The sequence below is a fragment of the Corythoichthys intestinalis genome, chromosome 7 (genome assembly GCF_030265065.1).
Source record: "Corythoichthys intestinalis isolate RoL2023-P3 chromosome 7, ASM3026506v1, whole genome shotgun sequence".
Taxonomy (NCBI): Eukaryota; Metazoa; Chordata; class Actinopteri; order Syngnathiformes; family Syngnathidae; genus Corythoichthys; species Corythoichthys intestinalis.
The window spans coordinates 57851878-57866379 of NC_080401.1; the positions used below are offsets into that span (position 1 = coordinate 57851878).

General features: G+C 33.7%; 1 protein-coding gene across 2 annotated transcripts in view; it reads left to right on the top strand.

Annotated features, from left to right (window-relative positions):
- The window catches only part of cpeb2 (cytoplasmic polyadenylation element binding protein 2), a 61252-nt gene extending 53697 nt beyond the window's left edge, over positions 1-7555 (top strand). For both annotated transcript variants that reach the window (XM_057840220.1, XM_057840221.1), the window contains 3 exons: positions 2549-2663; positions 6018-6199; positions 6308-7555. In XM_057840220.1, the coding sequence (XP_057696203.1) occupies positions 2549-2663; positions 6018-6199; positions 6308-6535 (525 nt within the window). In that variant the 3' untranslated portion in view covers positions 6536-7555. The remainder of the gene's footprint in view (positions 1-2548; positions 2664-6017; positions 6200-6307) is intronic.
- Positions 7556-14502: the final 6947 nt, after the last annotated feature.

Consider the following 14502-nt stretch of genomic DNA (forward strand, 5'->3'; position numbering starts at 1 on the left):
GGGAAGGTGGTCCGAGATAGCAGTATCCACAATTTCTGTGATGGAGACTGAAAGCCCAAGTGAAATCACCAAATCCAGGGTGTGACCTTGCTCATGAGTTGGGGCACTCACAGACTGGGTGAGGCCAAATGAGTCCAGAAGTCCTTTAAACTCATTTGCCAGCTGATTAGCAGAGCAGCAGACATGGATATTAAAATCCCCGCAAATTAAAACCCTGCCAATTATGTAATATTCTGTAAAATAAATTGTTGGAATGGAAAGATAAGACACAAGATGGATATATACATTCAACATACGGTATATAAGGACTGTAGTGGGCATTTCACTCTACTGTCATTTAAATCTGTCCTCACTCCGAAATGTCTACTTTTTCCAAAGCTAGACAGCTAGTGAACGACGCCTTAATAATCAGACTTCTTCCTTTTTCATCTGATTTATTAATAAAATGGCCTCAAACCACTGTCCTCTTTAGACCGTAGTGAAACAACAACAAAAAAGTACACAGCATTGCATTAGCAACAACGTTAGCTTAGCACGCTATACAGGTTCACTAAACATAAACAAAAAGCGTCTCATACAAAAAATATAAGATTTCGCTTACTAACGTAATATGTACATTCTTTACAACAACCATACTTACGGACAAATCTTGTCCAAGGATCATATAAGCACAACAGAGACGTCGTGCAGCCATATTGAACGAGAGGAGAAAAACAATAAACCATGTCGCAAAGCGACCACAAGAGTTCGCTGTTAGCACAAAAAGCCTTGCTGTAAAACTTACCAAAAGGCAGAATACTGTCTGAGCGGGACATGTGCGTTAATTGCGTCAAATATTTTAATGTGATTAATTTAAAAAATTAATTACCGCGCGTTAACGCAAAATTTTTGTTAAAATTATCGCGTTAACGAGCGGTAATTAATTTTTTAATTAATCCCGTTAAAATATTTGACGCAATTAACGCACAAATGCCCCGCTCAAACAGATTAAAATGAGAGCAAAGTGAAAGGTGTACTTGTTGTGTTTTTCGGAGTTTTGCCGCCCTCTGCTGGCGCTTGGGTGCGACTGATTTTATAGGCTTCAGCACCCATGAGCATTGTGTAAGTAATTATTGACATCAACAATGGCAGGCTACTAGTTTATTTTTTGATTGAAAATTTTACAAATTTTAATAAAACGAAAACATTAAGAGGGGTTTTGATATAAAATTTTTATAACTTGTCTTTTAAGAACTACAAGTCTTTCTATCCATGGATCGCTTTAACAGAATGTTAATTACGGTATGTTAATGCGATCTTGTTGATTTATTGTCTTAATACACAAATACAGTACTTATGTACCGTATGTTGAATGTAGATATCCGTCTTGTGTCTTATCTTTCCATTCCAACAATAATTTACAGAAAAATATGGCATATTTTAGAAATGGTTTGAATTGCGATTAATTACGATTAATGAATTTTTAAGCTGTGATTGACTCGATTCAAAATTTTAATTGTTTGACACCCCTAATATATATTAGGGGTGTCATTAAAAAAAAAAAAATATATATATATATATATATATATATATATATATATTAGGGCTGTCAAAATTATCGCGTTAACGGGCGTTAATTATTTTTTTAATTAATCACATTAAAATATTTGACGCAATTAACGCTCAGACAGAGTTAAATGACGGTACAGTGAAACACAACTTGTTAATTGTGTTTTATGGAGTTTTGCCGCCCTCTGCTGGCGCTTGGGTGCGACTGATTTTATAGGCTTCAGCCACCCATGAGCATTGTTTAAGTAATTATTGACATCAACAATGGCGGGCTACTAGTTTATTTTTTTGATTGAAAATTTTGCAAATTTCATTAAAACGAAAACATTAAGAGGGGTTTTAATATAAAATTTCTATAAATTGTACTGAAATATTTCTTTTAAGAACTACAAGTCTTTCTATCCATGGATCGCTGTAACAGAATGTTAATAATGTTAATGCCATCTTGTTGATTTATTGTTATAATAAACAAATACAGTCCTTATGTACCGTATGTTGAATGTATATATCCATCTTGTCTTGTCTTTCCATTCCAAAAATAATTTACAGAAAAATATGGCATATTTTATAGATGGTTTGAATTGCGATTAATTGCGATTAGTTACGATTAATTAATTTTTAAGCTGTAATTAACTCGATTAAAAATTGTAATCGTTTGACAGCCCTAACATATATATATATATATATATATATATTAGGAAAAAATATTTTTAAAAATGATTTTTTTCTTTGATTGAAAATATTTTTTTGATTGAAAGAACTTTTTTGGGGATTGACTGATTTAGACACAAATGTCCTAATCATAATACAATAAGTAAATTGTAAAAGCCCACAAACGACAGGTTTCAGTGCCATCGAAGGTGCTAAACGTCCAATCCAGTCAAACTCAATTGGATGTCTAGTGCCGTCAATGGCAGCCAGTGAGCTATCATAGACAACGAGGATTTGCACCGTTGAATTGGCACTGATTGAATAGAAACGTATCGCTTTGAAAATGCAGGTGCAAATCCGACCGTGGAGCCTGAGCGACAGCGACTTTGTGATGGACGGATCTCAGCCGCTGGACCCCCGCAAGACCATCTTCGTGGGAGGCGTCCCTCGTCCCCTCAGAGCGAGTAAGAATCGCCGTCGCGCGTAGGGTTGTTCCGATCATGTTTTTTTGCTCACGATCCGATCCCGATCGTTTTAGTTTGAGTATCTGCCGATCCCGATATTTCCTGATCCGATTGTTTTTTTTTGCTCCCGATTCAATTCCAATCATTCCCGATAATTTTTCCCGATCATATACATTTTGGCAATGCATTAAGAAAAAAATGAATAAAACTCGGACGAATACATACATTCAACATACAGTACATAAGTACTGTATTTGTTTATTATGTCAATAAATCCTCAAGATGGCATTTACATTATTAACATTTTTTCTGTGAGAAGGATCCACGGATAGAAAGACTTGTAATTCTTAAAGGATAAATGTGACTTTGTATATTGTGACTAAATATTGCCATCTAGTGTATTTGTTGAGCTTTCAGTAAATGATACTGTAGCCATTTAACTATTCTGCCCAAATGCATGATGGGAAGTGCAACCATGACTGTGCATATTGGTACCAATTGCTAAATCTCTGCGTTGGGAAATAACATAGGGTGTTAAGAAAAAGATCAATTACTACCTTTCTTCCCCACATTGCTTCCCACGATATTTCTAATCGTAGGGAGAGGGATTGTAAGGCTTTAGCCAATTAAAAAAAGGCTCCAAAGACTGCCAAAATTCACTCTACTCATTTTACGCTGCCTTTTAGCTCTATATATAGGTAAATCGGCGGCATTATAGACTGACTGAACGCGACAATGCATGAGTAGGTCGTGCAGCGCATGCGTTAATTGCGTTTAATACATTAACTAGGGCTGTCAAAATTATCGCGTTAACGGGCGGTAATTAATTTTTTAAATTAATCACGTTAAAATATTTGACGCAATTAACGCACATGCCCAGCTCTGACAGATTTATGTCAGTACAGTGAAATGCCCACTTGTTAATTGTGTTTTTTGGAGTTTTGCCGCCCTCTGCTGCCGCTTGGGTGCGGCTGATTTTCTAGGCTTCAGCACACGTGAGCATTGTGTAAGTAATTATTGACATCAACAATGGCGGGCTACTAGTTTATTTTTTGATTGAACATTTTACAAATTTTATTAAAACGAAAACATTAACAGGGGTTTTAATAAAAAAATTCTATAAACTGTACTAACATTTATCTTTTAAGAACTACAAGTCTTTCTATCCATGGATCGCTTTAAGAGAATGTTAATAGTGTTAATGCCATCTTGTTGATTTATTGTTATAATAAACAAATACAGTACTTATGTACCGTATGTTGAATGTATATATCCATCTTGTGTCTTTCCATTCCAACAATAATTTACCGGAAAATATGGCATATTTTATAGATGGTTTGAATTGCAATTAATTGCGATTAATTACGATTAATTAATTTTTAAGCTGTAATTAACTCGATTAAAAATTGTAATCGTTTGACAGCCCTAATTTTAACGTGATTAATTTTTAAAAAAATTAATTACCGCCGTTAACGCGATAAATTTGATAGCCTCGCTTTAAGCCAAAACCAAAGACTCTGGATGAGTGTAAGCCATTTTGTCTGTAACGTTAAATACAATTAGAAAACGATTTAATTAAGAATATACAGTGCCTTGCAAAAGTATTCGGCCCCCTTGAACCTTGCAACCTTTCGCCACATTTCAGGCTTCAAACATAAAGATATAAAATTTTTAATTTTTTGTCAAGAATCAACAACAAGTGGGACACAATCTTGAAGTGGAACAAAATTTATTGGATAATTTCAACTTTTTTAACAAATAAAAAACTGAAAAGTGGGGCGTGCAATATTATTCGGCCCCCTTGCGTTAATACTTTGTAGCGCCACCTTTTGCTCCAATTACAGCTGCAAGTCGCTTGGGGTATGTTTCTATCAGTTTTGCACATCGAGAGAATGACATTCTTGCCCATTCTTCCTTGCAAAACAGCTCGAGCTCAGTGAGGTTGGATGGAGAGTGTTTGTGAACAGCAGTCTTCAGCTCTTTCCACAGATTCTCCATTGGATTCAGGTCTGGACTTTGAATTGGCCATTCTAACACCTGGATACGTTTATTTTTGAACCATTCCATTGTAGATTTGGCTTTATGTTTTGGATCATTGTCCCGTTGGAAGATAAATCTCCGTCCCAGTCTCAGGTCTTGTGCAGATACCAACAGGTTTTCTTCCAGAATGTTCCTGTATTTGGCTGCATCAATTTTAACCATCTTCCCTGTCCCTGCTGAAGAAAAGCAGGCCCAAACCATGATGCTGCCACCACCATGTTTGACAGTGGGGATGGTGTGTTCAGGGTGATGAGCTGTGTTGCTTTTACGCCAAACATATCGTTTTGCATTGTGGCCAAAAAGTTCAATTTTGGTTTCATCTGACCAGAGCACCTTCTTCCACATGTTTGGTGTGTCTCCCAGGTGGCTTGTGGCAAACTTTAAACGAGACTTTTTATGGATATCTTTGAGAAATGGCTTTCTTCTTGCCACTCTTCCATAAAGGCCAGATTTGTGCAGTGTACAACTGATTGTTGTCCTATGGACAGACTCTCCCACCTCAGCTGTAGATCTCTGCAGTTCATCCAGAGTGATCATGGGCCTCTTGGCTGCATCTCTGATCAGTTTTCTCCTTGTTTGAGAAGAAAGTTTGGAAGGACGGCCGGGTCTTGGTAGATTTGCAGTGGTCTGATGCTCCTTCCATTTCAATATGATGGCTTGCACAGTGCTCCTTGAGATGTTTAAAGCTTGGGAAATCCAAATCCGGCTTTAAACTTCTCCACAACAGTATCTCGGACCTGCCTGGTGTGTTCCTTGGTTTTCATAATGCTCTCTGCACTTTAAACAGAACCCTGAGACTATCACAGAGCAGGTGCATTTATACGGAGACTTGATTACACACAGGTGGATTCTATTTATCATCATCGGTCATTTAGGACAACATTGGATCATTCAGAGATCCTCACTGAACTTCTGGAGTGAGTTTGCTGCACTGAAAGTAAAGGGGCCGAATAATATTGCACGCCCCACTTTTCAGTTTTTTATTTGTTAAAAAAGTTGAAATTATCCAATAAATGTTGTTCCACTTCACGATTGTGTCCCACTTGTTGTTGATTCTTGACAAAAAAATTAAATTTCATATCTTTATGTTTGAAGCCTGAAATGTGGCAAAAGGTTGCAAGATTCAAGGGGGCCGAATACTTTTGCAAGGCCATTTTGCCATTATATATTAAAAAAAGGCATGTCCGATATTTTTTTGTTGATTCCGATACTTTGAAAATGACGTGATCGGATGCCGATCGATCGGGACATCTTTAGTCGCGCGTCTTTATCGCCCGGGATGCACGCGATCGATAACTCACCTTTCCTGTCTAGTCGAGCTCGCCATGATCATGGATCGCCTCTACGGCGGGGTCTGTTATGCGGGGATCGACACCGACCCGGAGCTCAAGTACCCCAAGGGGGCGGGGCGAGTGGCCTTCTCCAATCAGCAGAGTTACATCGCCGCCATCAGCGCTAGATTTGTGCAGCTGCAGCACGGCGACATCGATAAGCGGGTTTGTGGAGTTGGCGGCGAATCAATCCGGCCACCCTCCCACTTCAAACGAATTGGACGTCTACTAGATTGATACTTGATATTGAGTGAAAAATGTATTTCTCTGCAGGTGGAGGTGAAGCCGTACGTCCTGGACGACCAGTTGTGTGACGAGTGCCAGGGCGCTCGCTGCGGTGGCAAGTTTGCGCCATTCTTTTGCGCCAACGTCACTTGCTTGCAGTACTACTGCGAGTTCTGCTGGGCTAACATACACTCGCGCGCCGGACGCGAGTTCCACAAGCCGCTGGTCAAGGAAGGCGCCGACCGCCCGCGTCAGATCCACTTCCGATGGAACTAGAAGCGAGCAGTTTAATGCTTATAGCGCTTAACCAGGTGGGTGTCCAAACTACCGCCATTTTGGACAAAAGAGCGGCATAAAACATTACATTTTCAGTCGTAATTGTCTGCAACAGTGGTTCTCAAAGAGTGGTACTACGGCTCCCTCTAGTGGCATGCAAGGGAAAGAGGGTTACTGCCATTAGAGTACATTAATCAAGTACAGTCCAGTTGTATTAAACAAATATTTAAGAACAACTCTGCTTTGTAGTACAACAAAAACTCAATTTAAGCATTTATATAGGGCAAGTGACTATTATTGGTCATTTAAAAATATTATAATTGTATTTGAGACCTGGCGTACACATGTATAGATATCACATACAGTATATTTGTATGTAGCTTTACATGTAATACTAAAGCTAATATATATAATATTCTACTTGTCCTACAATTTTTGTCCAAATCACATTATTTATACATTAAAAACAAAATTCAGGACGCTGAAAGACAAAAAAGGTCTTCACAGTTTTTGCTAAAGTTTCAGCCAAAATTTGCCCAAAACGTACCCATTTATTTCTAATGGGCAAAATTTACCATTGATTTCCAATGGCCCTATTCGCCACTCATCTCAATAGCACAAAAACCTCCTTTCACTCTGATTGATTTCTAACACTAGTGACCCCATTTCAACAGGAAGTGACCCCAAAATCACCAAGAAATGACCTGTGTCAACAGGAAGTGACCCCTGCCACATTAAAGCTACAATCGCAATTTCTCCAGAAATTTTCTGCATTTTCTAGTTTTTATTACCATTTATCAGTATTACTTTTTTTAATTATAAATAAATATAATTATAAAGTAATACATTTATTAAAAAAAAAAAAGACTTAAATGAAACTACATACATAATAATAACTAAAATGGCTTTAATACTGAATTTTAAAAAACTTTTTATATTATGAGTTGTTTATTAAAATAAAATCAAAACAAAACAATCTAACAACATTTTTAATCAAGAATTGTATATTTATCTTTTTTCCCCAAGCCATCTTAAAAAATTTTTTTAAATGAAATATGATAATAATTGTTATTTCCCTTTTTTTTTGTTAATTAAAAAAAAATGATGTTAAAAAAACTAAAAATATAAAAACTTAAATAAAAAACTAAAATAAAATGTTATTTATTTTGTTTTATATTATTATTATTCATATTTATTTATTAATATTGTTTTTGATTTTTTTTTTTTTTTATGAATAAAGAAAATTATGAATTACTGAAATTTATAAAGACAAGATTTAAATGAATCAAAACAGTATACACTCTGATTATGGCCCATAATAACACAATATAGTTGCTAAATAATAAATAAAATTGCATTAATAATCAATCTTTTAAAAAAATCTTGTTTTTTATTAAAATAAAATTAAAACAATGTAAAAAACCTTTTTAAAAATTGAGAATTATACTTCTTTTTTTCCTCAAGCCATCTTGAAAAAACACCTTTCAAAAAATGTAAATACATAATACATGTTTTTCCTTTTTGTTTTTTTTTATTATTAAAAAAATAATGAAAAAAAACTTAGTTCACAATTTTAAACTATTTTTAAAAAATTTCATATTATTTTTGTTTTGTGTTATTATTGTTTATTATTGATTATATTTTTCATTATTTGCTTTTGGAATTTTTATGAATAAATAAAATGATAAACTATGAAAATGTATTTTTTTAAAAATAATATTTAAATGAAACAAAACAAATATATATGGCTGCATATCCTATATAGTTGATAAATAATAACTAAAATGGCATTATCATTAATGCCATTTTAGTTACTATTTATTATTTATTTATTATTTATAGTTTTAAAAAAATCCTTTTATTTAAAAAGTTAAAAAAATGTAAAACATTTTTAATAGATAAAAATACAAGTCTTTATTTTTTCCAAGCCAACTTAACCGCAATTTTAAAAATTAAATTTTATATTACTTTTTTTTTCCTTTCTTGTTTTTAAATTAAAAAATGTTAGAAAAAAAATTATTATTTTTATTTATTATTTATTGTTTTATATTTTATTATTTATGTATTTTATTGGCGAAAGTATCGAGAAATTAAAAGTTTATTATGTTTATCATTATTTTTATGTATTAACATTAAATTCATTGATAAATAAATACCAAAAAAATTGGGAAGAAAATAAAAGTTTTTAGGTATTTTGGGGTCACTTCCTGTTGATAAAATAATTCGTCCTAAGGAATAATATCTTTTTGTATAGTATATTATATTTTGTTATGTAATGTATTATAGTTTTTTAAATTAGACAAAATAGACACTTGCCCTATTTAAGTACAAATACAATTAAAAAATGTCTAATCCATTCTAACGGGTAGGGGCTAATGAAAAAATCCTCAAAACAATTGGAAGTCTAGTGCCGTCAATGGGTTAACGGCGAATCATTCTTGACAAAAGTTTGGACACCCCCTGCACCAAAGAGTAACCGCACCACTCTAGCTCGCCACGTGCATCGCTTCTTTTCCACCTCACATCTCAGGCTCTTTTTCTGCTATATTCAGCTTTTCTTAGAAGAAGAAAGAATTGCGTTTTATACATCCTTTTTCATTCATAATTTTTGTACGCCAGACAAAAAAAACAAAGATATGGGAATGTACTAACCAAGTTTAGCCCACGTTAGCCTTTAACGCAAATGTAGCAGGAGAAGGTTAAAGCAACAATTTGGCGCAGTTCATTTTTCCGAGCGTAAAATGATATTTAGCATACATTACGAGTGCGATACTACCTCCGAGGCGCGACATTTCTGGCTCGGCATTGCCGCCTCCTTTTGTGGCAACATTTACGCAAAACACAATAGTTTTTAGAAAAAGTGGCTGCTATTAAGGAAATAGTATATACTAATATTTTGATGCTGTTTAAATGTTGAATCGTGAGGAAAAACAGATAGCGGGGGGAAAAAAATGTTTGGGAGGAATGTGTTTCCTTTTTTAGTAGAGTGAACTTTCAGTTCATGAACTTAGTATCGGATTTTGTGGGGAAAAAAAGTTCAACACGTTGAAGTGAAAAGGAAAACGATTGAAGAAAAAGTGTACAAAAATGACTGAGTTTGAATGAACGTGCATCGTTTTCAGGAAATGTGTTTGTTTTTTTTTCGTGTACGAAAACGAAAAATGGTACAAAATCATCCAGAATTGAATCATACCCGAACTAAGGCATAAACTTGAGAATCTGACTGTTGTACTGTTTTGGCTAAACCCGCATCATTTTCCGGAAATAGTTTTTGTTTTTTTAAATGTGAATACGATGTACGGAAAACAGTACAGAACTATGGGGCGCCATTTGTAAAACAGTACATGCGGAAAATTACGACAACATTGCCGTTTGTAAAGCGGCACATGCTGAAAATTACGACAACATTTTCCCACATTTAGCACCACACAGTGTTGAAAACGTGGTGTTCATTTTTAAATAAGAAGTTTTGGACCTGGATGTTTAAATCCAGAACTAAATATTCCATTTAAATCTTAAATTTATATCTGATATACTAAATGCTAAATCTGGAAATGGTTGTAACTAAGTATTTAGCTTAATATGCAAATTCACATGACTGGAGACCGGAAGTAACAAAATAAAGGCTGGAGCACACAAAATACTCTTTAAATAGTTTCTCCTAGATATGTATTTTACCTATATATTGTTTTATCACAATGACTCATGTCCAAGTACGGAGCCCCCCGGGTTCCAGGATAGGAAAAAAAAAAAAAATCATAGCTAATCTGTACCCACAGTTTACTAATCTGTACCCACAGTTTACTAAACTGTACCCTCAGATTACTAAACTGTACCCACAGATTACTAATCTGTACCCACAGTTTAGCAATGACCCGGAAACTGTAGTCACCAATGTTTGGCAGGGACTCCAAACGCCAGGGACCGACCGAGCAATCACCTGCACCTTTTGCCCTCGGCGAACAAAGGTGTTTTAAAAGGTAAACGTCGTTTTCAGGAAATGTGGTTTTTGTACAAAACCGATGTACACGAAAATCAAACAACCACCATTTTTTGTTTGTTTTGCAGAATTGTACGTAAAATTTTGTCAGATTTTTGCTTCCGAACACAAGTCCTGAAAAGTTGAGAATAAATGTGCCTCGTTTTTTTTCTCCCCAGAGTTGTACATAAAATTTATTCGGATTTTTCCTCCTGAACAGAATTTCTGAAAAGTGGCGAATCATTTTCAGGAAATTTAGTTTTTGTACAAAACAGATGCAAGAAAAACAGGACAAAAATCGTTGAAACACAGTTTTTTCTACGTAAAATTTATTCAGATTTTTTTTCACCCGAACACAATTTCTGAAAAGTGTCGTTTTCAGGAAATGTGTTTTTGTACGAAACTGATGAACACAAAAATCAAAGAGCCACCATTTTTTGTTTGTTTTGCAGAATTGTACGTAAAATTTAGTGGGATTTTTGCTTCCAAACACAATTCCTGAAAAGTTGAGAATGAATCTGCCTCGTTTTCAGGATATGCGTTTTATGTACAAAATCGATGTAAGAAAAACAGGACAAAAATCGAACAATCCCAGAGTTGTAAATATAATTTATTTAAATTTTTCCTCCTGAACGGAATATCTGAAAAGTGGCGAATCATTTTCAGTCAATCCAGTTTTTTTACAAAACCGATGAACGAAAATCATAGAAGCACCAATTTTTTCCAGAGCTGTACGTAAAATGTGTCCGGATTTTTCCACCCGAGTGCAATTTCTGAAAAGTGTCGTTTTCAGGAAATGTTTTTTTTTTTTTTTTTTTACGAAACGGATGTACACAAAAATCAAAGAACCACCATTTTTTGTTTTTTTTGCAGAATTGTACGTAAAATTTTGTCAGATTTTTTCTTCTGAAAACAATTCCTGAAAAGTTGAGAATGAATGTGCCTCGTTCGACGTGAACGCAATTTCTGAAACGTGTCGTTTTCAGGAAATGTGGTTTTTGTACGAAACCGAAGTACACAAAAAACAAAGAACCACCATTTTTTGTTTGTTTTGCAGAATTGTACATAAAATTTAGTCGGATTTTTGCTCCTGAACACAATATCTGAAAACTTGAGAATAAATGTGCCTCATTTTCAGGATATGGACTTTTTTTTTTTTTTTTTACAAAATCGATGTAAGAAAACAGGACAAAAATTGAAGAACCACTCTACCCCTAGAGTTGTACATTAAATTTATTTGGATTTTTCCTCCTGAACGGAATTTCTGAAAAGTGGCGATCATTTTCAGGAAATTTATGTACAAAACCGATGCAAGAAATGCAGGACAAAAATCATAGAAACACATTTTTTTTCCCAGAGCTGTACGTAAAATTTATTCAGGTTTTTCCACCCGAACACAATTTCTGAAAAGAGTCGTTTTAAGGAAATGCGATTTTGTACGAAACCGAAGTACACAAAAATCAATGAACCACCATTTTTTGTTTGTTTTGCAGAATTTTACATAAAATTGAGTCAGATTTTTGCTCCTGAACACAATTTCTGAAAAGTTGAGAATGAATGTGCCTCGTTTTCAATATATGAGTTTTTTTGTACAAAATTGATGTACGAGAAACGGAACAAAAATCAAAGAACCACAATTTTTTTTCCCACCCTAGACCTGTACGTAAAATTTATTTGGATTTTTAAACCCGAACGCAATTTCTGAAAAGTCGCAATTGAACGCGTGTCGTTTTCAGGAAATGCGTTTTTTGTACGAAACAGAAGTAGTCAAAATTAGAAGAACGAGCTTTTTTTTTCCAGAGCTGTTACTTAAAATGTATTCAAATTTTTGCTGTTACCCAGCTTAACAAACGGAAAAAAAACAGTTTTTAAAAAACAAACTTACCAAACAATATAAGACTGGAAAAGGTATTTAAACTTGCATGCGTTGATGTTTTTGTACGTTTATGCCGAAAATGTGATTCTGACGTAGACTTAAACGGGCGAAAAAGTACTGTTCAGTGATTGTGTGTCTTTTTGTTTTTGTTATCTGTTGTCGTAGTAACAAAACCGCGGTTAACCAACGGGGAGGAGGCGGGGCTTACGTTTCCGAGGTGACGCAATTGGGGAAAACCGTGACGTCCGATCGTGTTTCCCAAATCAAATATATACGCTGATGCACTACTTTTCTATATATTTCTTATTCACCCGACGAAGTGCAGATTGTCTTTACTTATCGGCCGCCGTCGACGGCGATTTTTTTCGTCGTCGACGGTGGCCGATGACTTCAAAGCCTCCTATTTATGGTGAAATATTTTTTCAAGTCCAGCGTGTAAAGTCTTAAGTTGTGTGAGCGTGTGAAGGATTATTTTTCTAATATATTCTTATTAATGTCGTCCCTGAAAGTTTGAATATTCTTCACCTGTAACACTTGACTCGTGTTGTTTGGTCGTTTCTTTCTTTTTGTAATATTTGTGGTTTGTGTTCATAAAAAATATATTTATGATGATTTTAATATTTTTGTAGTGGGGAAAAAATGATTTTGATTGTATTTTTCTATTAGAAGATAATTTTATTCACTTCTTATAGATCCTTCTGTTCGAGCGATGATGTCATAGGGTCAATTTGACCCGAGGATGTTTTGGTTTTATTGTGTCAGAAATGGAAGAAAAATCGATTTACTTGTATTTGAGGAATATTTCTTTGAGATGAGATTTTAGACTCTATAAAGTATTAGCTTTTTTATATTTTAAGCGTTCAAAATAATATTGACGAGCGCTTGAATTTTGATTTTTTTTTTTTTTTTTTTTTTTTTTTCCCCCCTGTGGTAGCCCAAAAAAATTGATTTTGAAAAACGGGGAGGGGAAAAAGTAGATTTTGAATTTTTTATTTAGACTTTTTTTTCATATATTTTCAACAACAACAAAAATATTTTTTTTAAGTCAAATGCATTTTGAATATATAAGATAATAATATCAAGACAGGTGGATTTTTAAAAAATTAATGCATTTTATTTATTTGTATTTTTTTAAATTATTTTTCATACATTTGTTTAAAAAAATAATAAATGTATTTTATTATTTTTTCTTTGTATTTTTCAATACAAATTTTTGAAAACATTATTTACAGTATTTTTTTTTTTCCGTTTATTTTTTTTCTGTCTTAGGCCAAATGCATTTTAATTTCATTTTTATAAAAATGTATTATTTTCCTACATTTTACATTTTCCCAAAAATAATATCAGGCCAGTTATAAGCATTTTAATTTATTATTATTTTTATTATTAAGTAAAATGTATTTAATTCAATCATTTATTTATTTATTTTTCATTTATTTATACATTTTCCAAAAATAATACTGACACCGTTAGATTTTTAATATATCATTTATTGTTTTTTTTCCTTTTATTTGTATTTTTTTCCCCATACATTTTCAACAACAACAAATGTATATATATATATATATATTTTTTTTTAGGTAAAATTTATTTTAATTTCATGAAAAAATATACGGTAATAAATTTTGTATTATTTTCTACATTTTCCCCCCAATAATTAATAATATCAAGCCAGATAAATTTTTAAAGGTAAGTGTGTTTTTCTTTATTTATTAAAATATGTGTTTTTTTTCTTTTTATCACCAACAAAAATCTCAAGTGCATTTTTTTATTTTTATGAAATTATTTTTTTTCTTCGTTTTTAAATATATACATTACCCCCCCCCACACACACACACACACACACCCCACCCCCAAAAAAATGTTTTGCCCTAGTCGAAATTTTAAATGCATTTTTTTTTAAAGTATATGGTGGAAAACAGACAAGGCTGAAAAAGCAGTTTCTGCTCTTGCATCCCTCTTTAAAAGAAACTGCTGTATTTTAAGCCAAAACAACTGTTGTGTTTGATAGAACAATATGTCTATATGCTGCCATAGCAGTTTCATGGCACATTATGCCCCCGAACTATTTTTAATTTGTCCGTTTTACCCTGGAGACCCCCGTTTACAGAC